The 27,495-nt window shown below is 39.5% G+C and overlaps 2 protein-coding genes across 5 annotated transcripts in view; both read left to right on the top strand.

The window, feature by feature from the left end:
- HDAC10 (histone deacetylase 10) overlaps window positions 1-13,631 on the top strand; it is a 50,905-nt gene extending 37,274 nt beyond the window's left edge. The window contains exons 17-21 of the mRNA XM_033959411.1: window positions 3,246-3,302; window positions 5,925-6,009; window positions 9,883-10,071; window positions 13,186-13,345; window positions 13,559-13,631. Of these exons, the coding sequence (XP_033815302.1) occupies window positions 3,246-3,302; window positions 5,925-6,009; window positions 9,883-10,071; window positions 13,186-13,345; window positions 13,559-13,566 (499 nt within the window). The 3' untranslated portion in view covers window positions 13,567-13,631. The remainder of the gene's footprint in view (window positions 1-3,245; window positions 3,303-5,924; window positions 6,010-9,882; window positions 10,072-13,185; window positions 13,346-13,558) is intronic.
- A 5,113-nt stretch (window positions 13,632-18,744) lies between these two features.
- The window catches only part of TUBGCP6 (tubulin gamma complex associated protein 6), a 103,259-nt gene continuing 94,508 nt past the window's right edge, over window positions 18,745-27,495 (top strand). For 2 of the 4 annotated variants that reach the window (XM_033959180.1, XM_033959184.1), the window contains exons 1-7: window positions 18,745-19,031; window positions 19,816-20,667; window positions 21,481-21,644; window positions 23,291-23,501; window positions 24,222-24,395; window positions 25,733-25,854; window positions 26,630-26,705. In XM_033959180.1, the coding sequence (XP_033815071.1) occupies window positions 19,921-20,667; window positions 21,481-21,644; window positions 23,291-23,501; window positions 24,222-24,395; window positions 25,733-25,854; window positions 26,630-26,705 (1,494 nt within the window). In that variant the 5' untranslated portion in view covers window positions 18,745-19,031; window positions 19,816-19,920. The remainder of the gene's footprint in view (window positions 19,032-19,815; window positions 20,668-21,480; window positions 21,645-23,290; window positions 23,502-24,221; window positions 24,396-25,732; window positions 25,855-26,629; window positions 26,706-27,495) is intronic. The other 2 variants (XM_033959181.1, XM_033959182.1) reach the window with 2 other exon arrangements.

Raw genomic sequence — 27,495 nt, 5'->3', positions numbered from 1 at the left:
TTTTCTCCGTCTCCCCCTACCCATGGGAAAATCTTCCCCTCTCAATCCCCACTGGAAAGCCCCCCTCCCAACCCTACCCCCCCCCCTCAATCACAGCTGTTCTTTCCCTCCCCCAGCCGATGGGAAAATCCCTCCTTCCTTCTCTTCCACCACCCCTGACCCAGCTGTCCAGCTTTTCTGCAGGATGGCTTCAAGAAGAGCCTTGTCTTAGATTCCTTCAAAATTCAAGTAGTGGCACTAGTGTATATTAGAGGGCACTTGACAAACACATCATTAGAGGCTTATCAGAATGTTGCTCATTTTCTCAAAGGTATTGCTCATCTTCTTCCGCCTCTGTGGGTCATTCTAGCCTTGCAGCAGTCTCCATTTGAAATGTTGAAGAGAGCTATTGTTAAGGATCTGTTAAGACTCTCTTCCTGGTTGCAGTAGCATCTGCCAGAAGAGTCTTGGAACTGCAAGCTTTTTTTCTGTAGGGATCCCTTCTGTCCATTTGCACAATTCCATCTTTTCATCTTAAGACGGCTTGTGCTTTCCATATTAATCAGAAACTCCGAACCATTAAGAAGTTTTTTGATGAAGTTTCTTTTCGTCTACTGGTTCAGTCATCCATTTTGAGTATTTTAGATTACTGTAATATTGTATACTTAGAGGCTTATAAAAAAAAATACTCAAAAAATTAAGACTGATCCAGAACACTGCTGTTCGTCTTATTTTGGGATTAAAAAAATGGGAGCACATTACTCCTTTCTACCAAAAACTTCATTGGTTGCCAGTGGAGTCCAGAGTCCTGTTTAAGTTTTCCTGTATCTGTTTTAAGGCAGTTTTTGGTATGCTACCATACTATCTTACCTATCATTTTTCCTTGAATCTTTCCACCAAGAGTACACATAGGATAAATTTTTTCAACTATCCCTCTGTAAAATCCTGTCAATATAAGAAATTTTTTGACAGAATGTTTTCATTCCAGGCCGCTAAATTGAATACGTGGCTTGGAAAATTAATGATAGAGGCTTCTTCTTACTCTGATTTTAGAAAATTACTTAAGACACGTGTGTTTGATAGATTTTCATCTTAACGGTGTTCCTATTTTTACTTTTTTAGGCTTCTTAATTGATGTATTTTACATTTATAGTAATTATTTGATTATTTAATTTATGTTATTTTACTCACACTGTATGTATTCATTTTCTGTTGTGAACCGCTTTGAACCTTTTTTGGTATAGCAGTATATAAAAATAAATTATTATTATTATTATTTCATTTTCAGGGGAAGATTATGGAGCTCAGTTTTCCTCCTGGATGTTAGCTTTTTATTGTGATATTTGTAAATCACCATAGAATTTTGAAAATTAGACAAACTGTCTTGTTTGGCTTCCAAGGCTACAATATATAGATAGATAGTGGCGTAATGAGGGTGAATGGCGCCCCCTCCCCTGCCCTCTTCTCCACCCCTACTCCTTCCCTGCCACGCCCACACGCATCCCTTCCCTACCCCATACCTCTTTTAACTTCCCTGACGCAAGCAGCATCACCAACTTGCTACCCGTGTCGACGGCTCTCCCTCCAATGGTCACTTCCTAGGCGTGGGACCCAGAAGTGACATCAGCGGGAGAACCAACATTGGAGCGAGCAGCAGGTTGGAGTTGCTGCTCGTGCTGGCAAAGAGATAGAGGTATGGTGGGAGGAAGTGAACGTGCATGTGTGGCAGAGGAAGGAGTTGAAAGGAGCGGGGGGGCAGAGAGGAGGAGTGCCCTGGGCTGGACCCCCCCTACTTATTACACCACTGTAGATAGTGCAAGGAAATGATTTCATTAGCTTTCCCTTTTGGCTCTAAAAGCATTCTGTACTAGGGGACTCAACTGTATAGGTATGTGTGACTCACAAATGGAAGATTAGATTAATCAGAATTGAGGGTGGTTTTTCTAAAGCAGTTTGATAATCATTATAAACTAGAAATCTTGACACTTCAGGATGCAGGAACATCAGAAACTACAGTAGTAGCAGCAGCTGTTCCCCGCCTTCTTTCTTGAGGACTATTTGACAAAATTTGCTGACTACATCTTTAAGCACCGGCATTTCGGCATTTACATGAACAGTGCCCCAGTTGAGGCCTCTCTATTACAAAGGGCTGCTGAAAATTTCTCAGCCCAACCAAGAAGAAAATGATGTGGAGCCATGAGACTTACAAGTTATTCCACACTTTTCTTGACACTTTTCATTTTAGTGAGCAGCTGCATCTAGTAAAGGGGCACAAGTATAGGGAAACCAAGCCATTGTGACATCACCAATGAGGTTGTCTCTTAGGCATTGGTGGAATGAGGCATGATGACATCACAATACGAGGCACCACTGAAAAGTCCTTCACCCAACCAAGAAGAGGATGATGTGGAGCCATGAAACTTACAAGTTATTCCACACTTTTCTTGACACTTTTCATTTTAGTGAGCAGATGCATCTAGTAAAGGGGCACAAGTACAGGGAAACCAAGCCATTGTGACATCACCAATGAGGTTGTCTCTTAGGCATTGGTGGAATGAGGCATGATGACATCACAATACGAGGCACCACTGAAAAGTCCTTCACCCAACCAAGAAGAGGATGATGTGGAGCCATGAAACTTACAAGTTATTCCACACTTTTCTTGACACTTTTCATTTCAATGATATGAAAAGTGTCAAGAAAAATGTGGAATAACTTAAGTTTCATGGCTCCACATCATTCTCCTCTTGGCTGGGATGAGAACTTTCCAGCGGCCCTTCGTCAATATGGTTTTTAAAATTTTCAGTTGTATATGCCATATATATATGCATTTTCTCTGTGATCTAGATAAACTATACAAAGTTGACTTGATATGTTGGAACTTGTTTTAAGACTAATGAGTTCTACATGCATGGATATTTACATCTTTGTACGAGTTTAGTACAGTTTAAGAAATTTTTCAAACCCCATATCTTATTGCTTGAAATAGAGTATTGGTATAGTGATATGAAACATTTCAGCACATTCTTTAGTCCCGCTTTTACGAAGCTATGTTAGGCTTCTTTTTCTCATCGGCCACAGTGGTATGAGCATTGGAAATAATACCGCCGCAGTAAGCAATATTTTTTTTTAAAAGCCCATCGCAGCTCCGTAAAATGGGGTCTTAATTTGTATTGATGTGTATTTTTGTATTTATATTTGTATTGTACTCTTCTTACTTTTTAGGCAAAAATTAAATAAATATTATTTTATTAACTTTTTTGAAGAGTGCTCTGCATAGCCATTGGTGATGTGGATATTGGAAAGGATTTCAGCGATGATGGGTAAGATATTTTAGATTGTGACAGGTAAATCTCAAAAATGAAACATTAATGTTGTTAATTGTTAAATACATAAGTTTATATGTTTATCGCTACAGACATCTTTTATTTAATTTTATGATTCTCCCTATCTTCACAGAACTTGGATTGATTTACAACAAAAATAAATAAAAACAGACTTGCTCAATAAATCCAAAACTGCAATAAGATATTTAGAATAAAATGAATATAAAGTAAAAATAAATACTAGGAAAGAAACATTTGTGTGCACTCTTCCCTGTCCAATCCCAGTACTTGTATTTCTCCTACTTTTATGTGTGTTGATAAATATGTATTTGAGAGAGGGTATCTTTGGTACTGGTCATGGGTCATTTGATAGTTTGTACCTGAGTGTTTGCACTTTTTTTTTTCTTAAAAAATGTGTTTTATTGGTGAATAAATGAAGAAGAAAACATACAGCAATTAAATCTCCAAATGATAATATCACAGAGTTATGAAATACACATGAGTTTTTCTACAGCATGTACATCCCGGGATACAGAGGGAAGAGCCTAAGGCCCTGATTGGCTCAGACACCTAAGGTCCCATCCCTTGGGAAGTGCCTTAGGCATCTGAGTCAATCAGGGCCTTAGGCTCTTCCCTTTGGATCGGCGGGCCTTGGAGCTGGGATTGTCTGAGCCTCCCTCCTGCTCTCCTCACAAAAAAGGTGCTGGGGGGTCTAGGGGGTGAAGGTTACGGAGGAGCATCTGGTGGCAAAAAGGAGTCGGCATCCCTCATACCTTTTTTTAGGGGGGAAGGGGGAGGGTAGGGGATGGTTGGGGGGGGCTTTGTTGGCAGGAGGGATAGGGAGTGGACATCCCTCCTGCCAATTTTTTCTCGCGTGGGGGGCAGGGGTGAGGTCAACATGACAGGAGGGAGTGGGCATCCTTACTTCTGTTTTCACTGCCACAAAGGGGGGTATTTCTTGGTGTCGGTTTGTTGGGGGATGTCGGGGAGGGCTGTCATCGGTGGGGGGGTGCTTTTTTTTTAATGGGATAGATTCTGTGCGTGTGTAACACACACAGCATCTGTGCCCATAAAAAAAAAAAGGTTTAGCATGTTAAAAATATTTTTGTATCAGTGGGACAGGTTAGCGACTGGTCTTGGCCAACCACTTTTTTCAGATCACTAAAAGCAATTGCTTTTTTTGTACATTGGCAAGCCGTGTTAATTAATTAATTAATTAATTGATCTGCTAGTTTACATTGCATTTCAATATTAATGAGTTTATTTGCATGGGCGGATCGGAGAATGAGTGATCGTGCCAAAAACCATTCGGTGAGCCATTTTCTGCATCGGGTCAGTAAATTCGATTGTTACTAAACCCGTCATAACTGGTTTAGCGACAAACATTAGACGATCGCTGACTTTACTGCATCTCGCACTGAGGCCCATTCAAACAATGTTTGAATCTGCAAAAGATTTGAAAATCCTACCTGGGCATCATATATGTTCGTCTACTAAGCCCCTGTTCCTCACAAGTCCCAAAATTTTTATTTTGTTGTCCAGGCAGGAAGGCAGTGTTTTCCCTAATTGGCAGGAAATACCCCCCTTTATGGTAGTGAAAACAGAAGTAAGGATGCCCACTCCCTCCTGTCATGTTGACCTCACCCCTGCCCCCCGGGCAGGAGGGATGTCCACTTCCTCCTGCAAACAAAGGGTGAGGGAGAGGGGGTTCGTGGCTTAGGATTGCTGCTGGTGCTTCAGGACTGGAGGAAGGGAGGAGGTGTTTGCAGCTTTTGTACAGGAGGGAGAGAGGAATCACAGTTCAGGTCGCTGCTTCTGCTGCGGAGCTAGAAGGAGGGAGGTGGTGTTTGCGGCTTAGGACCACTGCTGCTGCTTTGGGGCTGGAGGGAGGGGGGATTCTCGGCTCAGGGCCACTGCCGCTGCTTCTTCAGGGATGGAGGGAGGAAGGGGTAGTTCGTGGCTCAGGGCTGCTGCTGTTTTGAGGCTGATTTTTTTTCCCAGTGACTTTTTTTTGCCAGTTGGGTGAGAGTGCTGGTTGCTTGAGTACCGATTAATCGGGATTCTACTGTGCTGAAGAACTACAGTATATCCTTGGTATTGTGAAATCTTTTGGAATAAATACATATAAATATGACAAAAGACCCAGATGAGGGCTTTGGTGAGGTATAGTCAATTATCCAGTAAAATAATTAATAGAATGAATATAATTACCTAGTAAAGAAGGTATATTTTGTTTAAACTAACCAAAAGAAAGTAACTTGGGGAATAAGAGAAATGGTGGATAATTTTCAAATGCATTTCTGTAGCTAAAGCTGGCCCTACTGGTTCAAGTGTGAGTTTACAGTCTCTAGGTGTATATAACTTTATCTAGACTGAATAGAGGTTGAGGAGAGTTTTTGCTTACATGCTTACATTAAAAATTCAAGTGTGTGCACTTAAATTTACTCCTCTTTTGCACACAAATTTTATGGGTTAATTTAAGTACACAGATTTCCTGAAGTAGATTTGCTTTCAAAATTCAGCAAAATTCATACAGAGGAAAGTATGTGTATGCTTGTGCACACAACTATATGAGTACTCCCGTAGCTTCTTATTTGCTTCTGACTTATTTTTCCACAGAAAAACTGTGCTGTTAAAGATCTGTGGGAAGCAAAACTCAGAAATGGCAAAATCAAAATATTGCATTTCTCTGTGCTGGAGTGAAGTAAGTGATATTTAAGGTGATACTGATATTCTGTGTTCCATATTCCAAACCATACATTCCTTCTTCTCTCTGTCTGTCTATTAGATGTCATCTTTTTTATTAAACAGGCAAAAATTTCTATAAGTAGTGATTGTATCTCCACCGTGTCTTCCATGATATTTCTCTCCTTTTCTTTCTTCCCCTCTTCACTATATCTGACCTGTTTAGCATTATTTGATTCTCTACTGTCTTTGTTTAGCTGTTCTTGTCTCCTGACTAACCTTTTTCTGGCATCATCGATGATTCTTCTATCACTTATTTCTTTGATAACTTTGAAGATGCAGCTATTGGTTAAAAATATGCATCGCATGGTGTAGAAAAGTAACACAGTGGATAGAGCAGCAGATTACCACTGCTGCTTGAAACATTGGACAAGTCTGTCTCTTTCCATTGCCTCAGCTACAATTTAGATTATAAGCCCACTTAGGCAGGGAAATAACTCATGTGCCCTTTATAACACATTTTGATTTTGGATTTGGGTTAAAAAATTAAAGGCCTCCTTTACAAAGCTGCAGCAGCAATTCCCTCAAGGCAAATGCACCAAAGCCCATTAAATTCCTATGGGCTTTGGTGCATTTGCCGCAGGAGAATTGCTACCACAACTTTGTAAAATGGGCCTACTTCAATGGCGCTTAATGATACCTAAGTCCTCTTAGGTATCGGTAGGTATGATTCTACAAGTAGCACCTAGCCGTTGATTGCGCACACCGCTCTGCAATCTAGACACGCTTAGTTTCAAGTTTATTTAAAAAATTTTTATACCACTTAATCAAATTTCTTAGGCGCCTTAATTTGAATTTGGTCCATAATGACCAAAGATAGGACTGCTATTTGTGTAGCCCAATTTGGCCACTAAATCTGGCCAGTCAACACTGAAAATTGCCGGTCATAATACAATATAGTCAATTAACTTTTAGCTGCTAACCAGGAATATTCTCCAGACATAACTAATTATCTCATGCTGAATTCGCATTTAGCTGGTTAATCACTATTTAACTGGTTAGTGCCATTTCTAGCTGGTTTAGATAGCACTGAATATTGGCCAGAGTTTGCATTTTCCTGTCTTCAGAGTATTTCACAAATGTTGAAAGTTTTTAAGGATTCAGTATAAAATTGTCCTGATTTTTTTTTTTAATTCTATTATATTGCATTTGCTTATCTCCCTGATCTTATTACTCACCATTCCCCCTGCCTTGCCTTTGTTCATTCCTTTTTCTTCTCTACAAACCTAATACATGTTGGGGGAGGACCTCATCTGCCTCCATCCCATTGATTTCCTTTCCCTTTTTTTGCTGTTCAACATACAAAATGTTAAAAAGAATTATATAAAAGGTATCATTGCTCATTGTAGTACTCCCCCAAAAGAATAGAAAGTCATTAGTTTTGACAGAAATAAAGACTCATGACAAGAGGCTAAAAAAGGGGAAAGAAAATATGGGGATATCAGTCTGAAAATGAGAAATATCAGAGCAGTATCTTCAGAGAACTAAAATTCCATAAAGAGACCTTTGCTTTCTATGGTAAATGGTTAGAATTCTGGCCATGGCTTAACAGAACCCCCCTCCCCCCCCCTCCCCCAGCACAGAACAACATAGGCAGTAAAACAGGAGTCAGGATTTCCATTTTTTATGCATCCTTCAGCTTTCTGGACACCTCATAAGTTGATTATATTTACAGAAGTTAACCATACTCCCTGATATTCAGCAGCAATGCTCAGTTTAGTGCCATTGAATATTGGAAGTTAGGAGGCCTCAGGGGAGCCTTTCCTGTCCTCCTAAATTGCTTTGAATATCAGTCCAAGTGTTATTGCTATTTACAAAGTTAAACATAATGTTATTCATTCAATTTCTATACCGTTCCCTCGGGGTAGCTCAGAACGGGGAGGGTAGGAGATGTTTGGGAGGAATGCCTTGTGCGGGACTGGATCTTCAGTGGCAGGAGAGAATGGGCATCCCTCCTGCTGTTTCGCTGCCACGAGGGTGGAGAGTCGCCATGGCAGGAGGGGAGTGGGCATCCCTCCTGCCAATTTTCTTTCACCGGGGGGGGGGTTAGACATGCCAGGAGGAAGTGGGCCTTCCTCTTGCCGTTTTTGCGTGAGGGGGGGGCTGGTTTGTGGTGCCAGTTTGTCAGGGAGAGCCGTCATCAGTGGGGGGTGCTTTTTTTTCTTTTCTTTTTTTCTAATGGGGCAGATATTGTGTATGTGTAACATGCACAGTATCTGTTCCAATTAAAAAAAAAAAAAAAGTTAGACAGGTAAGTGACTGGTCTTGACCAGTCGCTTGTTTTGGATTGCTACAAGCAATCACTCTTTTTTTTTTTTTTTTAGTGCATTGGGAAGCCATGTTAGAGCAGCATCAGTTGCTCTACTAGTTTACATGGCATTTTAATATTAATTAGCTTATTTGTTTGGTTGGATTGGGGAATGAGCGATCGTGCAGAAAACCAGGCGGTGAGCTGTTTTCTGCATTGGGTCAGCAAATGGCTTTCAGGGTCACAAGGAGCAGCATGGGTTTGAACACACAACCTCAGGGTTCTGAGACTGTAGCTTTAACCACTGCACCACACTCCCCCCCCCCCCCTTTGTGTTTTAAAGCTAGTTGGGATTCTGTTTTTCATTCTGTTCCCTGCTAAACTTATGGAGTTTTTCTGACCAATAATGGTGTCTTTGTCTATCATTTATTAACATTTGCTAAATCCACCTTTATCACAAAAGCAAATCAAAGCAGAGGCTTAGTTTCCTAAATGATTTTTATTTACTTAGGTCTTTTCTCCATAGTGCCTGGGGGGTCACGGCATATTCTTTACAATTTACAGTATGATTTTAAATTTGGATTTTCATTTGAATTAATTTCCCTTCTGTACCTCTATTTTGGGTTTTAAAACATTAAGGGCTCCTTTTACAAAGCCACGTTAGGGCTTTAATGCACGAAATAGCACGTGCTAAATTGCTGCCTACGCTAGCATTGAGCTGGCTTAGTTCTAGCCACATAACACGGGTTTAGCACGCGCTAAAATGCTGCGTGCACTAAAAACGCTAACACAGCTTAGTAAAAGGAGCCCTATGACTCCCATTCTGTCTTCTATTTTGAGGTAAATGAAATGGGTCAAGAAGGGTATCTATGTAGTTTAGAAATCTAGACTGCTTAATTAAATCTATAGTTAAAATTAGAGTGACTTAAACTGCTGAACACTAACATATGCAGTTTTCAAAGGGCTTGCCGCAGATAAATCAGTATTTACCTGCAAGGAAAAAAGGCACCCTGAAAATTGCCCTCCTCCCAAGGAAAAGTGGTGGGGATGGCATTGGAGCAGGTCATGTAAGTTTCTCAGAGATTTCATTTTGAAATTTTTTTGCGGTGTTTACCTCATAATTTTTGCCTCCCAAGTACCACAAGGTAAAGAATCTCCAAGGTACCGCCCACAAGATTTTCAAGGAGAAACTACCACTTTATTTCTATAGCGCTGCTAGACGTACACATATGTATATTAAAACATTTGAGAGACAGTCCCTACTCAGAGCTTACAATCTAATCAAACATGACAAGTAGGGGGTTAGGGAGTTTCTTATGCATGGGTGCTTTACTTGAGGATTTCCTGTAGGTGTAAAGTTGTCAACTTAAACCTCACTTTCTATCAATTATTTTATAAAAACTACAGAGCATTCCCCTTTACATATTGACTGACAAGCCCAGAGGTACAAGATATCTGTAGAGAACCTGGAAATTGCACATTAACCCCTGTGGAATTTTGAAAACCAAAATATTCTGTGAAATTTTGAAAACCAAAATATTTACTTACTGAGCATTAAAACTGTGGATTTTTTTTCCCTTAAAGGATCCCCATGAAAAAGACAGTTTTGTATTTGGTGTGCTTCGATTCGTCCTGCCATTGGCTTACAGCTATCAGCCTGACATCATTTTCATAACCATAGGAGCAAAGTGTAGCATTGATGTTAAAGGGATTTCTTTACTTGCGTGTTTTTTACAAGGTCTAGCTGAAGGTCGAATTTTTGCAGTGATTCAGGTAAGCATTTCTTTCTTTCGTAATAAAAGTTGTGTAAAAACTATGGGCTCCTTTTACTAAGGTGCGTTAGCGTTTTTAGCGCACGCACAAGATTAGTGCGCACTAGCCAAAAAATTACCGCCTGTTTAAATGTCGGCGGTAGCGGCTAGCGTGCATGGCATTTTAGCGTGCGCTATTCTGCGAGTTAAGGCCCTAACACACCTTTGTAAAAGGAGCCCTATGTTAGCTTAGTCTTTACATTTAATTTTAGGAGATATGTCAACACTAATTCAGTATAATGGCTTCATTAGGTTTCAACTTACTTAGCAAAATTTCCATCCGTTATAAAAAAAAAAAAATCATACTTTGATTTAGGTTTTCTCTTTTTTTGTGCATTAGCTTTGTCGATATACTTATGGATTCTAATCTTATAGGCTTTCCCATGGGAGAGCATTTGATGTAGATTCTAGAAGGATATTTTCTGAGGGTAGAGTGGCTCAAAAATTGGAGTATCAACTTTCAAATTATACTTTTTCAAATGAACATAAGAATTGCTGCGGCTGGGTCAGACCCAGGGTCCGTCGTGCGCATAGGTTCGCACACGCGGCGGCCCTCTGGTCAAAGACCAGCGCCCTAACTGAGACTAGCCCTACCTGCGTACGTTCTGGTTCAGCAGGAACTTGTCTAACTTTGTCTTGAATCCCTGGAGGGTGTTTTCCCCTATGACAGACTCTGGCAGAGCGTTCCGGTTTTCTACCACTCTCTGGGTGAAGAAGAACTTCCTTATGTTCGTACGGAATCTATCCCCTTTCAGTTTTAGAGGGTGCCCTCTCGTTCTCCCTACCTTGGAAAGGGTGAACAACCTGCCCTTATCTACTAAGTCTATTGCCTTCAGTACCTTGAATGTTTTGATCGTGTCTCCTCTCAATCTCCTCTGTTTGAGGGAGAAAAGGCCCAGTTTCTCTAATCTTTCGCTGTACGGCAACTCCTCCAGCCCCTTAACCATCTTAGTCGCTCTTCTCTGGACCCTTTCGAGTAGTACCGTGTCCTTCTTCATGTACAGTGACCAGTGCTGGACGCAGTACTCCAGGTGAGGGCGCACCATGGCCTGGTACAGCGGCATGATAACCCTCTCTGATCTGTTTGTGATCCCCTTCTTTATCATTCCTAGCATTCTGTTCGCCCTTTTTGCCACCGCCGCACATTGCGTGGACGGCTTCATCGACTTGTCGATCATAACTCCCTAGTCTCTTTCATGGGAGGTCTCTCCAAGTACCGCCCCGGACATCCTTTATTTGTGCATGAGATTTTTGTTACCTACATGCATCACTTTACACTTATCTATGTTGAACCTCATCTGCCATGTTGATGCCCATTCCTCGAGCCTGATTATGTCACGTTGCAGATCTTCGCAATCCCCCTGCGTCTTCACTACTCTGAATAACTTGGTATCGTCCGCAAATTTAATCACTTCACTCATTGTACCAATGTCCATATCGTTTATAAAGATGGTGGAAAACTAACATCAAAACCATTGATTTTAATTTAATATCTGTATTCTGTCATTTCAAGCTGGACCTGTACAAAGAGGCTCACATTGATACAGTAATTAACATAAATGATTATGCTAATATTACCATTGTGACAGCATTTAAATTACAGAAAATTCTAATACTCACTTTTTGGAAAATATTTCAACAATAAAATAAATCCAAAGGCAAATATCAAAATCTAAAAGTACAAATTAATTGACCAGTCTTAAGTATTAAAGAGCTGACCTTCTGTGTCTCTTCTAAAAGGATAAAACATAAGCTCCATGTTTTTATTGTGTTTATTACTTATTATACTGCCATCCACACATTCACAATTGGGAGAAAAGGTGTAAGTTCAACTTGTGACAAAATTATGATTAATTATTCATATCTTTAAATTTGATAGGCAGACAGTCCTCCATTTTGGGAGCCACTCTTTAAAAATGTCCTTGTAGTCATGGTAATTACTCACATTGGTCATAAAAACAAAATAGTAAATTTTTTACCCAAATCATGGAAATTGAAGGCAGATAAAGACCATATGGTCCAACCAATCTGTCTATCTGTGCAATTTATTCTCACTTTCACTCCCTTGGAGATCCTATGTACTTGTCTCAAGCTTTCTTAAATTCAGATACAGTTTTTATCTCCTCCACTGGGAAGCCTTTCCATGAATTCACCATTTTTTCCATGAAGAAGTATTTTCTCAGGTTACGTCTGCCCTTCATCCCTCATTCCATAGCTTCTTTTCAATTGAAAGAGACTCACCTTCTGTGCATTTATGCCATGTTGGTGTTTAAATGTCTCTATCATATCTCCCCTCTCCTACCAGAGTATACATGGCTGAAGCCTATCAAGATGGTTAGTGCCACTTAGCTTATGATTATCCTTTTGGGATTAATAAGGCAGAATATAAGTCAAAATAGAACAAAAGCCTTTTCTTCATGCTTCCAAATCCTATTATTTTCCATTGTGATTTATCCTGACAGTTAACTTCTGTTGCAGTAATCCAAACCTATGACTTTGCAGGGATTTCAGTAGGGGGTCTTTGTATACCTATGAATTCCTGTTTTCAGAAAGAAGAAAGGGTTTGAATGTGACTTTTGGAGCCTGTTTGCAGTCAACCTGACTGTGTGACAGGCAAAAAGTGCCACCTACCCAGGGGCAGGTAACTTCTAGGCCCAGTACTAAAAAGATAAGTGAGCCGTTAAAATATAAAAAAATAAACAGTCTTCTCCCTCCCACTTTTTCAGGACTTCTACCTAAGGGAGGTTCTGAGTTCCAGTATAGAGTGAGGGAGATTTAAGAAGAAGAACGATGACTTCAATATCACTTTCAGGCAAAATTTATATGCTGTAGCCACCAGGACTAGATGTGGCCTGCTGGACATAGTATAACCACCTGTGCACTAAACTGGACACATTGTCTGACTTAGTACACATGCTAGTATTGAAAGATGTAAAGCTTTGTTCCATTCATTCTTTCCACTCATCATAATGAGTGCTGTGGAAATTTCAATTATATATAATTTTATTAGACTTTATAGCTGATAGTGGTCGCATATAATGTTACAGGCTTAACAACTGTGGTGATTGCATTCCAGGACACAGAAGTAAAAATAGCAGAAGCAATGGCTGAGGTTTTGACTGACATTCGTACACCTTATTTTGGATCTGATATTTCATCTGCTTCAGAAGCTGTCCTGGCAATAAAAAGAGAAAGAGACAGACTTCAGAACCAATGGAAACTGCTTCGCTCTTCAGGTAAGTCATTTAAGTATAAAAGTGACTTTTTAATTCTACAGTATGCTGTAATGTTAAGAGGAGGAAGGTCTATGTTTCCATACATACTTTTTTTTAAGTGTAGGTAGCTTCCCCCTCCCCAAGATCTTTCATTTGTTAGAGGATCAAATTCTTTATGCATTAAAATGCTAAACTTTCAGAGACTAACCCTGTTTTTTCTTGTTTCCTTTTCAGTTAACTAATGGCCTATGATTTTGGGTAACCTGGCTAATTGGCTACATCTTTAAGCCTCTTTCAAGCTGAATAGTAAAATAGGAATGGGAAAAGCACTTAGATGGAAGAAGGAGAGATAGAAAATTTACTTTTTATCAGGATATAGCGGTATCTTATGTCATTGACTGGTGAAAATATTGTTTAAATTAACAAAAGGAAATAGCTAAATGAACTGTAACATGTTGCCACGTGTCCTTCTGAAATACTTGTACTACAGAAGATGTACAAATACTAGAGAATGACTTAGGGATGGGTACCCATGGTTAACCATGAGACAGGGCAGGGATGGAAACGGAACCCTCAGGGACGGAGCAGGAATGGGTGCAAGGGCAAACTTTGTTCCCGTGTCATTTTCTAAAAACTTGACACTAGTATCGATATGTAAAAATGTAACATATCTTAGACCAGGGGTGCCCACACTTTTTGGGCTTGTGAGCTACTTTTAAAATGGCCAAGTCCAAATGATCTACCAACAATAAAATTTTTTAAAAAGCCCACAAAGCACACCGTACGCAGAGAAAATGTTAATTATTTATATTCTGCGGGTTTTCAAAGAGGTCAAGGCAGATGACTTTATGCAATGTCACCTCAGTAACAACTATACAAAAATAGACAAACATACCCCCTCCCTTTATACTAAACTGCGATAGCAATTTTTAGCAAAGGGAGCTGCACTGAATGCCCTGTGCTGCTCTTGATGCTCATAGGCTCTCTGTACTAAAAAACGTTATTGCAGTTTAGTAAAAGGGGGCCATAGTGCAAAATATAGACAGCAGATATAAATTCTCAAAATGGACACATTTTGATCACTAAATTGAAAATAAAATAATTTTTCCTACCTTTGTTGTCTGGTGATTTCATGAGTCTCTGGTTGCACTTTCTTCTTCTGACTGTGCATCCAATATTTCTTCCCTTCTTTCAGCCTACTGTATACTTCCTCTCCTCCAGACTTCATTCCCTCCTCCAACTTTTTCTTTCTCTCTCCCTCCCCTTTCTTTCTTTCTGTCTCCCTGCCCCACTTTCTTTCTGTCTCCCTACCCCCTTTCTTTCTGTATGTCTTTCTCTCTCCATTCCCCCTTTATTTCTGTCTGTCTCCCTGCCCTCCTCTTTCTTTCTTTCTCCCTGCCCTCCCCAAAGCCGCCACCGTCGCCATTGGGGAACAGGCCGCCGCCGTAAAGAGGACGCAGAAGCACTGGGCCGACCAACCTTCCCTACCCGATGTCAATTCTAACGTCAGAGAGGAAGTTCTGGGCCAGCCAGGCAGCAATTGACAGGGTTGGGAAGCAGGTAGAATGGAGGCAATGCGAGTCTATCACAGATGGGCTCCACGATCGACTTGCATTGCCTTCATGATCTACTGGTTGATCGCGATCGACCTTTTGGGCACCCCTGTCTTCGACAATTAGCAACTGAATTCAATGATTTAAAAAAACTGCAGAAGCTGCTTTTGGATTTAAATGACCTGTTAAATGGCATCATTTGTGTCTTGTCTGCCTTTGATGTGGCAACAAGAGTCCTGTCTGCTGATCAGACTCCTACCATCTGCAATATCCTTCCATCATGTGCCTTGCTGCTCTAGCATCTTACTGTTACTGCAACAGATTCATCCATCGTTGCTGGAATCAAGGAACATGTCTAACATTTAATAGACACATTTTCCTGTTCATCTTCTACACTGTTTAGATTCTTTTCTACATCCATGTCTGAAAGACAATCCAATTACGTTCCCAGATAATGTAAAAAACATAGGCAACTGAATCTTTGGGAAGGTTGTACCTAACTAAACCAGCTTGAAATGGAAGGCTCTATTTGTGATTTATAAACAGTTGTATAGAATATTGTCCCTTTTTATACTTTAATAAAAAGATTTAAATATAAAATCATAAGTATTCAAAGCCTGTGCAAATGAGGACAGAGTCCTTGGGAACGGAGTGGGGATGGGATGGGGACAAACTTTGTTCCTGTGTCATTACCTCATCTGTTCTAGGATACTTTTTTTTTTAATTAGGTAAGGAACCTAGGCTGCATATCATGACAAAGTTTGTAAAACAGCATTTTTAGTTTGCTTCCACCAAGTTCCAAAGAAAATAAACTGTTGGTTTTATTTTTAGTTATTAAATATCCTTTGTACGTTTCTGTTTAACTTTGATAGGCTAATATGCGGTTTTCCTCCCAGGAAGCATTTGTGAGATTGGGCAGAAGCACCCAGGCTTGGACTCCTATTTGAAACATGCTTTACCCATTGTAAAAGCTTATCTGGTATCTGTAAAAAGAAATTCAATAGATTTTTTAAAAAATATAAATGGATCCTCTACAAACCTGCTTCCTGTACTTGCCTATACCACCACCTTTCTACTTGTCTTCTTAGGGAATAATAGAGAAGAAATCACAAGTGGGGAGAAGAAATGCTTGGATAAAGGTTTTTACAGAAAGTGATTATCATGCAAGGATAATATAAATACACTATGAACTAAAAAAAAAAAAATAAAGCCACACCAAAATGTGTTTTGTTGTATCTTCCACAGAATTCAGCCAATTCTTATTAAATTTAGCCCGTTGTGTCATGAATGAGGTTGAGGTAAATATTTCCCACCACAACACTTGTGAAAATGAATTGTGAACTAAATAAAAACACATTAAAAAGTTTTATGGTGTATCTTGCAAAAAAATGTAATGTTTCAATTAAGCAGATGTTCGAAGTGCGCTCCTTTGCGCGAAGGCCCTCATCCTTGGCCACCACTGATCTATGAACTTGTCAACGACACTGCTTCAGCTCAAACAAAACAGAGATGAGGTGCCGTTTAAGGTCTTTGATGTCAGATATCGCTGTCTGGTAGACGTGGTCCTATATCAGCCCCCTGATCTGGTAGTCAGCCGGGTTTAGGTCTGGTGAATTTGCAGGCCAGAGGTCTTGACCAATGAAGTCTGGGTGACGAAAATGATAAAAAGTTTGGGACGACTTCCCTATGAGGAAAGGCTAAAGCAGTTAGGGCTCTTCAGCTTTGAGAAGAGATATGATAGAGGTCTATAAATTACTTAGTGGAGTGAAAAGAGTAGATGTGAACACTTATTCACAGTTTTTCCAAAAATACTAGGACTAGGGAGCATGCGATGAAGCTACTAAGTAGTAGATTTAAAACAAACTGGATAAAATATTTCTTCACACAATGTGTAATTAAACTCTGGAATTTGTTGCCAGAGAATGTGGTGAAATCAATTAGCGTAGTGGAATTTAAAAAAGGATTGGATAATTTCCTAAAAGAGTTCAAAGGCCATTATTGAAATGGCTTGGGGAAATCCACTACTTATTCCTAGGATAAGCATCATAAAATCTGTTTTGATACTTAGGATCTAGCTAGGTACAGTACTTGAAACCTGGGTTGGCCACTGTTGGAAACAGGATACTGGGCTTGATGGACCTTCGGTCTGTCCCAGTACAGCAATTTTTTTAATGAGTCTGGCATCCTTAGGGTGTATATTAGACTTTTAGTTTGTGCTCTTGTATTAGCAGAGGGTTTATCTGTGTTCTGCATGTTTGACCAAGTCTAAATGTTCTGATATGAATGAATGTTGTGAAGTGTTTTGGCCTCAAGTAGTAAGATATTTGTTGGCAGTTTGTCCAGGTTTTGGCTTGAGGCTGCATCTGGAGGGCCTCTACACACACGCGGACCTCAATGTGATAAGTGTGATGTCATCATATCGATGTCCCTGCATGAGGAGAGGACCTCTAGACACGGCCCGGAGCTTTGGGGGAGGGGGACCCTATAGGAAGCCCCAGAGACCTTCAAAAGTCCAGTTCTTGAACCACCCTGCAGTCTTCTAGAGAAAGTAAGACTGTACTCAGAACTGCCTAATTCTGTGCCTGCATCAGCTCACAACTGGACAGTGCAGATTTCTCCCTCAAACAAACATATAGCATCCTCCAGTCGCTTGTCTCTTCAGGCTGCCTTTTAAACAGGCTCTGAGAGCCTGAAACCTGTAACTGTTCTGAGCTCCTGGGGAACAATGGGATAGAAATCAAATTAATTAATAAATAAACACCACTAGCTCCTCAAGTGTCGTCGGGAGTTGAGGATGACACAGCTAGCACCTGCTACTACCCTCTAGACCAACACAGTGCCATTCAGTCTGTGCTCAAGTGCCTGATAACTCAGGGGTGAGCCTAGGGTTGTCAAATTTCCTCTTAAAAAAATAGGACACCTAGCTCTGCCCTATTCCCACCTTGTTCTGCCTCAAGCTCAACCCCTACTTGAACTTCCTGTATTCTTCCTGAGGTCTGCAGACCCGCTGCACATGAGCGGATGTTAATGTGATGAAATGCGCACGTGCATATGATGTTATTGCATCAATGCAATCACAAGGGGCTTCCAGAGTCGGCCACAAGCTCGAGAACTTCCAAAACACAGACAAACTGCCAGGTTTTGGAAATCCCTCTGGGCACCCAGATAGTCCTCTAAAAAGAGTACATATCTGGGTTTTCCTGAACATCTGGTAACCTTAGCTAAAGGATGATACAGGCCCATTAGGTAGGTGACCTGCAAAAGGGTTGCCCCCCAGCTACATTCCTCTCAGCTAGAGCCTGGTAAATACTCAAGAGTCCAGCCCCAGGCACATCTGTTACACACAAGAAGCTGCACTGTTCATACTCTCTCTCCCCCTGCTGACATTAACACTGCAAAAGGAAAGTGAACAGCTGCATATTGGGCTGCATCCTCCCATGTCTGCCTAGAAGCTTAAGAGTCAATTGCTTTATACTTCAGGGTTATCTACAGTCTCCTGTGATTCTCAAGAGCAGTTGGTTGTCTAAGCAGGCACAAGGGGAGGAAGCAGCCCAATAGCAGCCATTTATTCTTTTTCTTCTCTGTTGGGGTTAGGGAGAGACAGAGAACAGCACAGCTGTTGTCTGTGTGGGAGGCAAGACAAGAAGAATGTGTGATAGGGATAAGGCAATGTGTCCTCACAAATATTCCCTACTCGAGCAACCACAGCACTTACTCCTATGCTATTCACTATTCAACAGTTAAGCGTTCTAAGCCTCATTCTGGTGTTCCAATAGCCTCTCTCGGTGAGTTCCAAACCTCATTCTTACAGACCAATAGCTTCTCAAGCCTCATTATAGTATTCCAACAGCCTCTCTCTCACGCACACACTCTCAGTGAGTTCCAAGCCTCACTTTGGCGTCTCTGCTTACATTTTGTGTGTGTATTTCTGAGCTTTCTGGCGCTGTCTCTCTCTTTATCGTTGCAAAGTGAAGAGTGCTGCCGGCTGTCTCAGAGGCGGAGTTTGGCGGCTAGAGAAGGTGTTATAAACTGCGGCTGGGATAACGGCGCGTTTTCTCACACGCTGAAGGTTAGGGGTGAATGGCGGGAATCCGAAAGGTTCTGGTGTTAGCTTCGTTGCGCTGCTTTGGTTCCGGCGTTCGTTTCTGCTTGAAGTGAGTAGGATAAAATCACTTTATTTTAGCGTCCCCTATATATAAACGTTGAGGTTGAATACTGTACCTGAGAGCAGGAATAGGTCCGATAGGCTCTGATGCCAGCCAAGGACTTTTGGTACTGAAGGAAAAAACAGACTTCTGCCTGTGTGTAGAATTTTGCTTTCATATTTATTTGCTTAATTGTGCTTTTGAGCGTATTCTTTAAAGAGAGGGGGTCCTCAAATCAAATCCTCCAGGTCCACAGCCCAGCCTGGTTTATTGCTTTCATTACATTCAAATGGATCTTGTACATACTCACTGTGGAAATCCAGAAAAACAGGCTGGGTTGTAAGCCTTGAGGACTGGATGGAATGATTCCTGCAAAAGTATTATTTTAAGTACTTATTTTGTGGGGGGGTTTTAATCCATTATATTCTGTTTATGACAGCCAATGTTCCAGTTCTCAGAATCGCCTAAGCATCTTGTCAGAGCTGCCTAGGAGAAGTAGATTTTAGGGGAAGGTGGCAACAAAGAGCAGCTGCAGTCAAAGCAAAACAGTAGATTTTGACAGTTATCCAAACTGATAAAACTATCCACACCTACTTTTATTTTTATAAAGAGTGGGCAATTTTGCCTTCATTATTTGTGCATGTGACACATAGAATAAGGCTGAAAGTTTGCCTCAGTACATGTGTACCACCTTTTTATCTTGTAGTACAGCAAATGAAGGTATGCTAATTTGGCTTTCATAATTTACATTTGTGTGGATATTATGTGATATATTTTGTTTTTGTTTTTCTAGTTCTTGGTTAACAGATTGGGTGATGTGACAAAAAGCAAAAAACAATATTCTTGAAAACCTCTGTTGGTCTGACATGCACAAAGAAAAAGAGTACAGTGAGCAGACATGGAGAGCATTATCCAGCTGTTTGATGACTTGTGTGATGTGCACATGAAAGGCTTGCCATGGAAGGTGTGTCTTGGTAAACCAAAAGTCAGCAAGAGCAGAGCAAAGCAAAATCTTAAACGGGTGGTATACAATACCCTTTTTGTGAATCTGTTTCAAGATGTGGCCCATAGGTTTCCATGCTGTGTAACACAACTTCCAGTTAAAAATAAAATTCTAATGCTATCCTTCAATCTGCGAACCAGTGGCAGAATTGTTGATGCAGATAGATTGGAGGAACTTGTGGAACATTTGGAGACGTGTGAATGTTTACCATTTGTAGAGACTAATGCTGTTCTAGAATTTTTAATAGAACTTGCTGGAACTGGACCGCCACTGCTTCTTCCACAGAAGAGAGACTATTTCCTTAATAATAAATATGTTGGAAGGAATCCGAAATATCAAGGTTATGATTATTATGACGTGAGTGTGTTTGAAGAAGGTTTACAGTTAGTTATTGTGAATGAGGAATGGCAGATAAATGATGCCATTCAAAGGACACTCCAAATAATGGAAGCTGCACCTGGCAGTGGACTCCCCAGCATTGGTTGTTTTTCACGAAATAACCCTGGTAGTGACAGATTTGAGAAGGAAACTCGTGTCTCGCTGTTTGGTGCTCTGGTCCACAGTCGCACACATGATATGGATATAAAGCTGGATCTGCCTCCAGTGCCAGACAATGCTGACCTGTCTGGACTTGCCATTAAGGTAAATATTTGTTTTATACATAATCACAGGGTAATGTGATAAAACTTAAACAAAGATGTGGTTTTATTAATCCTTAGATTTTTTTTGGGACTGGTGTGCAATAAGGTACTTGAGTATTGTAACCAACATTCACAAATTTCCTTTTAGACAATTTGTTTACAATAGGTAGCTTGTGGGCCTGGAGGTACATTTTCAAAGGGGAAGTTTCCACATAGGACCTGTTCTGAAGCAGATGCAAAGTACCTATTGGAAGATACAGAGGAATTTCAAAATGACATCCATTTATGTAGTTTTCCCCTCTTACTTCACGTTATACTGTTTTTTTTTAACAGAACAAATGTTTTTTTATTCATAGTGAAGAGGACAGTTTGCATTAGACCCTTTTAGGATAGTTTTTGTATCTAGATCTGTAGCAGCCCTATGTGTTCTTACAAAAAAGCAATGTGTTTGTAGTGTAAGGTACACCTTCAGAATGGAATCATAAACATATTCTTTTTACAATGCTGCATTTTCTTAGGCTCTGTGTCCAGTTGCAGGGGTGAGGATATGTGGGAGAAGGGCTATCAATAAGGATGGCCCTGTTCCCTGCATGTGACTACTGGCACATTTTATTTTAACTGTACAAGGTCAAAACTTTTCAACTAAGAGAGAGAACTTGGATTTTCTAGTAAAATCTGGACCCTGACCTGAAAAATACTTTATCCCATGGAAACATACAAAATGCATAAATCTCCTTTATGAAACATGCCTTTGTGGATTGTTTGTTTTTTTATGAGCACTCATTCTTATTGACTTGTCTTGTGCGGCTTGCAGGTTCCACAAAGCATTGATCCCTCTGAAGATGAAGGATTCCAGTCTGCATCAAACTTGACTCCTGATTCTCAGTCGGAACTTGGCATGACTCCAGATATTGACCTCTGGGATGTGGCATTGACCTATGGGACTAGCAAACGCCGATATTGGGAGAGGATTGGGTGGTAAGTTTCTAGTATTGTCAGTTATCTGTAGGAGTTCATAATGATTCTTTAGTCTAAATTTATGTGTTGCAGGGTTCCATAAGTGATGCCACAACATTAAAGAATAGTCTGACTTGGGAGGGATCATGTGAAGCCTCAGCCCTGCCTGGCTCTCAGCATAGGATTTCAGTCATGACATTGCATCGTTCTGGAAATATTTTGCTGTTTCTTATATATTAAGATTAATTTGTTCAGGGCATGAACTTCTAATAGGCAATAATCTATTGTAATAATTTATAAGAGTCCTCAGATTATTTTCCTGGCCTTCCTCATTTCTGTTTTTTTAATATAATATTTTATTGAATTTTAAAAATACAGAAATGTATTTATAAACATAACAGAAATACAGTACTATATTGCAGAAATGTACATAAAGCATATCAATAATGCAATACTACAATAGAATAAGCTTTGTACTCTCAAAGCATAAACAGGGTCAATTAATGTCATTAACATCACAAGGTCATTGAAGTCCTTACAGAACTCATCTAGATGGGCCGATGTTCTAGTAAAATTAGCAATATTATTTTGCTTAATCGCTATTATTTCCTCATATTTCTTAATAACACAGCCATAGTTCTACCATTCAAGGAAGTTAAGTTTAGAATTATCTTTCCAATTGCAAATAATATGATGAATGACTAGTGCAATCATAGAATCAAAAATTTTATTGAATGATGCTGGTAACGAGATATCTGGGTTTGAGGAACGCAGTATGATAGATTTATATGACAAAGGTAGCACATTATTATTCATATGCATTATCGCTTGAATTCTAATGATATTCTAATTTAGAGATTCATAGTTAGACCAGGGTTTAAAATGTTGGAATCAAACTTACATTCCCACTTAATTTTTATTAGGCTAACATCCCTAGAATACTAATGTAACACCAGCCAGCAACTTTATCCAAACAGCCTAATACCTTATTGTAAAATATTCCTTCAGAGATCTAATCAAATCTTCTATTTGTACGTCGCTCATACCTATACAGTCTCAAGGCGACTGCAAAGAGAGGTAAGAGGAGGGAGGAGAGGAGGTGGATAAGTAGGAGAGAGAGGAAGTGGAGAGAGGAGGAAGAGGAAAGGGTAAAAGGAGAGGGTAAAGAAGATTAAGTATCGAACAGTTGGGTTTTCAGTTTTCTTCGGAAAATGATGTGGCAAGGTTCAGTTCTGGTCCTTTCTGTAAGGCCATTCCAAGTTTTGACTCTTAGAAAGGTGAGCATGGTATAACAAATGTAATATCTGCATATAAATGGTTTTCAAGAAAAAGCACCAAGGGCTTCCAGGGTAGGTATAGCAGGTGTTTATGCTGAAAAATGGCCTATGTTAGATTTTTTAATAAAGTTCTGCTCTCTATCCTGGAGGCCTTTGGTGCTTTTTTTGCTACTCATCCCCCCAGCCCCTTGCCATATCTATTGAAGAATCAGCTTATCTTTTAACATGAATAATCTGAAACTTTAACCTGCATAATGTCCTGATTTTAATTTTCCCTGTTTGTAACTGGTTTTCCCTCCAGATGGAATCTAGGGCATCTTCTTATATTTTGCATGTATATGTATTTTTACTAAGTTTTAATGATTGTCTTGTCTCCTTTTTGTCTGACAGCCCCCCTGGTAAGAAAGAAGAACTGTACCTCACTGAAGCTGGCAGAGAGGCCTTTGACAGATTTTACAGACTTCGAGAGGGTGAATTAAAAATCCTCAGCAATACATCACTCCAGCTGCCACAGCTAGTGATGCTGATGGAGTTTGACCTGGTGAAGGATGTTCTAAATGCCCTCATTGGTGTGGTGTCCACTACTTTTTCATTTAATCAGGTGAGGGTAAAATTTTCAGCAAGAAATTTTCAGACTGAGGATAATTTTCAAACTGGTATCTTTATACAACCTTATCAAAGGGGCAACATATGTATGTATTCTCCTATTTGAAAATGGCATGGGTAGAAAATACTTGCAGACTTTTACTTCTGCTTTGTGTGCAGGCAAAATTTCTAAGTAAAATTTTGTGTGTATTGAAAATATCATTTGTATAGACTATATTGAGTCTAGCCCAAAAGTACTTCCACCCTCCACAATCCCACATGTACATATAGCTGGACTGGGAAGGCAGTTTTCAGGTTGCTAATTTACATGAGTAAATCATTGCCCCTCGAGACAATTTTCAAGCAATGCAACCACAGTGAAACAAATTAATGCACTTAAATTGTGCAGGCTTCTACAGCACGCATATCTTTAACTGGTTTGTGGGGAGCTGGGTGGAGGTGTATCTGACAGAAGGGAAACTTCATAAAGCCATAATGTATTCAAAAGTATATAGGCTATTTTATTCGTCTTGGCCACATGCTCAAAGAAACGGGTTCAAAGTGTGCAGTTCTTTTAAAATCTTCATCTTGAAGATTTGCAGAAAGTATTGTATACTAAAAGTACCCATGTATTCAACTGTTCTGCCAATTTTGCCTCTTTAAGAGCTTGGCGTGTGAAGATTTTCTGCATGATCTCTTGACTAGTATTCACACATCCCTTTTTATGCTTTTCTAGTCTCTCCAGACATTTGTGGTAAAACAGGGGATTTATGTCTCGGGAACCTCTCCTGAGAACATAAGTAACCTGCTGTTACAGTTTGCAGAACATGGTACATATTACACACGCCTAAGCCGGTTCTCTCATCAGCCAGTGTTGGACTCGTCATACAGTAAAGGACTGGTTTTCCAGGTAAGCCGTATGCAAAAGTAGACTTATATGTAATAACATGTTAAAGAAACAAACATGCTAATATCTTTTGTAAATGCTTCACTTTGTTCTTATGGACTATTTGTTTTATCAATTTTCCGTCCCTTTTTTGTACCTATTTTACAGTGTTGGTAAGCCCACTAAAATGGAATTTTATTATAATTAATAAGCTCCCAGCCATGTTTTTTCCTTTCTCTGTCTTTACTGTACTTTGTTTAATATTACTTGTAACTACTACTAATAAGCATGCCATTAGGAGATTTTTTTTTTTTTTATGGCCACAGATTTTGAAAAGGATCTGGAGTATCATTCAGCTCCACTGATCTGAGATATCTACTATGCTGATATACTTGTTTCTTGGCTGGCTGGCCATCACTTTTGTTTTATCTCTTGTTTTTTGTTTGAAGCTTTTCTGTTACACAGAGATCATCTGTAATAATGACTATAAAAAACAATCTAAAAGTCTGAGTTAGGCTGTTTATAACCTTCATAAGAAGTGTCTTCTAGATCTGATGTTAGATTTGATGACACTTGGTGCACATTTTCTCACTGTTCACTCTGCTTGTAAAATTGACACTGCAGCTATCCTGGAGGCAAGAATCTTGACTATCAGATTTGAAATGGGGTGGGGGGGACCCTGCTTTTTGGAGGTGAACATGCAATGTGACTTCAGCTATTGTTAAAGATTTGTTTCTGTACATATTATTTTATCCGTGACCTGCAGTGGTAGGTGGATAAATGTTAGAATACCAAAGACATGCTTAAGCACCGTTTCCAAATGTCTATTTTTCATTTCCATTAAGCAGACCCTCCTTTATTGTAACAGCCATTATTATTATTAGAAACATAGAAGCATGACGGCAGATATTAGTTTCTTGAGATACTATCCATCAAAGATTACTAGAGCATCCACTTCAGATTGTGTAAACTTTTTCTTATCAGGACTAGGCAAAGTAGAAGTGGATTGACATTTATGCATAAACTTAGTAAAACATGCACACATGTGTCTTTTTTTTTTTTTTTCTGATGCAGGCACACACACACGCTTACAACTATACCTACACTTTTCTTAAATGTGTGTTGTTTTAGAAAGGCACATCTGTTTCCTTTATAAAATGGGTGCAGTATATGCTCCTGTGTGCCTTTCCTGCTTAGGCACCCTGTAACAGAATTACCCCCCCCCCCCAAAAAAAAAAAAAAAAAGCAAACAAAAAAAAAGTGAAAAAGCCTGTGCAACCAAAGAAGTGCAGCACAGTCTCAGCTAAACACCAGTGATAATTTATATTAATGAAATCTTTTATCTTCCTTTCCTTCTCTAGGCTTTTACAAGTGGGTTGAGAAAGTACTTGCACTATTACCGTGCCTGCGTCTTGTCCACAGATCCATCTTTAACCCTCCTAGCTCTCAGTTTTCTCTTCCGAAGATTAGGGCGTCAATTAAGGTAAATCTTCATTCCATGTCTACTCATTTGGTCCTAATACCAGAGAACATGATATTCTGCTGATCAGGGTGCTACAACCTTTTGTTAACACTGAACACCTACAAATGTACCATTCAGAGTTGTTGTTCTTAAGTTCCTTTATCATAAATTAGTAGATGGTGTAACTGATGTTACTTTCTACATTTTTGGAAGTAAGGTACCAATTCCAAAATGGTTTACTGTCCCTTGTATGCAGAGAACTTCTGTAAAGCACTTTAAGCATTTCTCTTTCAATCTTTCATCTCACTTTATGATCTTGTAGTCGTGCATTGCAACATTCATTTTAATGACTGCAAGATTAAAATTGGCTTCTGTTTATTCCTGTGGTGCCTTTGATTTTCATGTGGAAATATATTTTCTAAATTTTTGCTTCTCCTGCAAGATCTGATGAGTGTTTCAATGTTGCCTCCTGTGCTTTGATAGTATTTCTGCTCAGGGGAAAATCATTCATTCTTGTCACTGGTAGAGTATGGGATCATTATTGTAGAGGTGGATTTTGTTATGGGTAGGAGGGAGGCAAATTTGGTACTTGAGAGTTTGAGTTCTAGAAGAGAGGCACTGAAGGCTACAGCCTTGAGCCTTGGAGAAGGCATTTTGTTGTGTTTCAGCTTAAATACAGACTTTTTGATTGCTTCGTAGATATTCCAGTGACAAAAACATTAGAAAGCCTTTTGTGCTGTTTAGACCTTAAAAAAATTATGTTAAGTAACTGTTTGCTTACATAATTTTATGTTAGGTATTTAGCTGAACTATGTGGCATTGGAGCAACTGGTGTTGCGACAAACCGAGGAAACAATGCATCGTTCCCAACCGTGAGTGTTATTTTGTGTTTAATTTGATTATTCAACTGCAGGAATCATTTTTTTTTTTATGGTGTAGTAGAATACATAAAATTCCATATTTTAGAAACATTTGAAACGGAAAGATACCTAGAGAAGTTTGCTCCTGAATATCTAGATAACTTTGGGATTTCCTGGATATCTACATAAATTTAGTCATATAGCTCTCAATATGGCACTTTCTAGCTTAAGTTAGCCAAAAACTCAATAGGCAATAAACAAAGGAGATATCCCCACTAATAGTCAAAACAGAAACCTCATTTGTAACAGTCTCCCTGAATACGGTGTGACAATCATCCAAAAAGTGATAAAATTGAATTTAATATTCTTTCTATATTTTTTTTATTCCTTTTCTTTTTTTTTTTTTTGTTCTTTTAAATTAATTAAGGAGAAATTCAGTAGAGGGAACCAACCAAAATGGTGATATACCCCGGTGAACTTTCCAACAAAAATAGTCTCCCTAGATTGATGCAACTGATAAAAGTAACATAGTGCATGTTTCATTTTTTGTTAAAAATATGTCAAGGAGAAAAGTGATGTAGCGGCAGACCTGTTCTTTTTGACCTGAGGATGTGCTACACATGTATTCCCGGTATATACCACCATTCTTGGTTGGCTCCCTCTACTGAATTTCTCCTTAATAATTTAAAAGAACAAAGAAAAGGAAAAAAAAAAAAGGAAAAAATTGAATTTAATATTCTATCATCGGCTTCCAGCTGTCCACCTTTACAAACTGTTGAAAGCTAACTTTAGAACTGTTTGG

The sequence above is a fragment of the Geotrypetes seraphini genome, chromosome 9, assembly GCF_902459505.1.
Source record: "Geotrypetes seraphini chromosome 9, aGeoSer1.1, whole genome shotgun sequence".
In the NCBI taxonomy this organism is placed as follows: Eukaryota; Metazoa; Chordata; class Amphibia; order Gymnophiona; family Dermophiidae; genus Geotrypetes; species Geotrypetes seraphini.
This window is presented reverse-complemented; position numbering and strand designations above follow the sequence as displayed.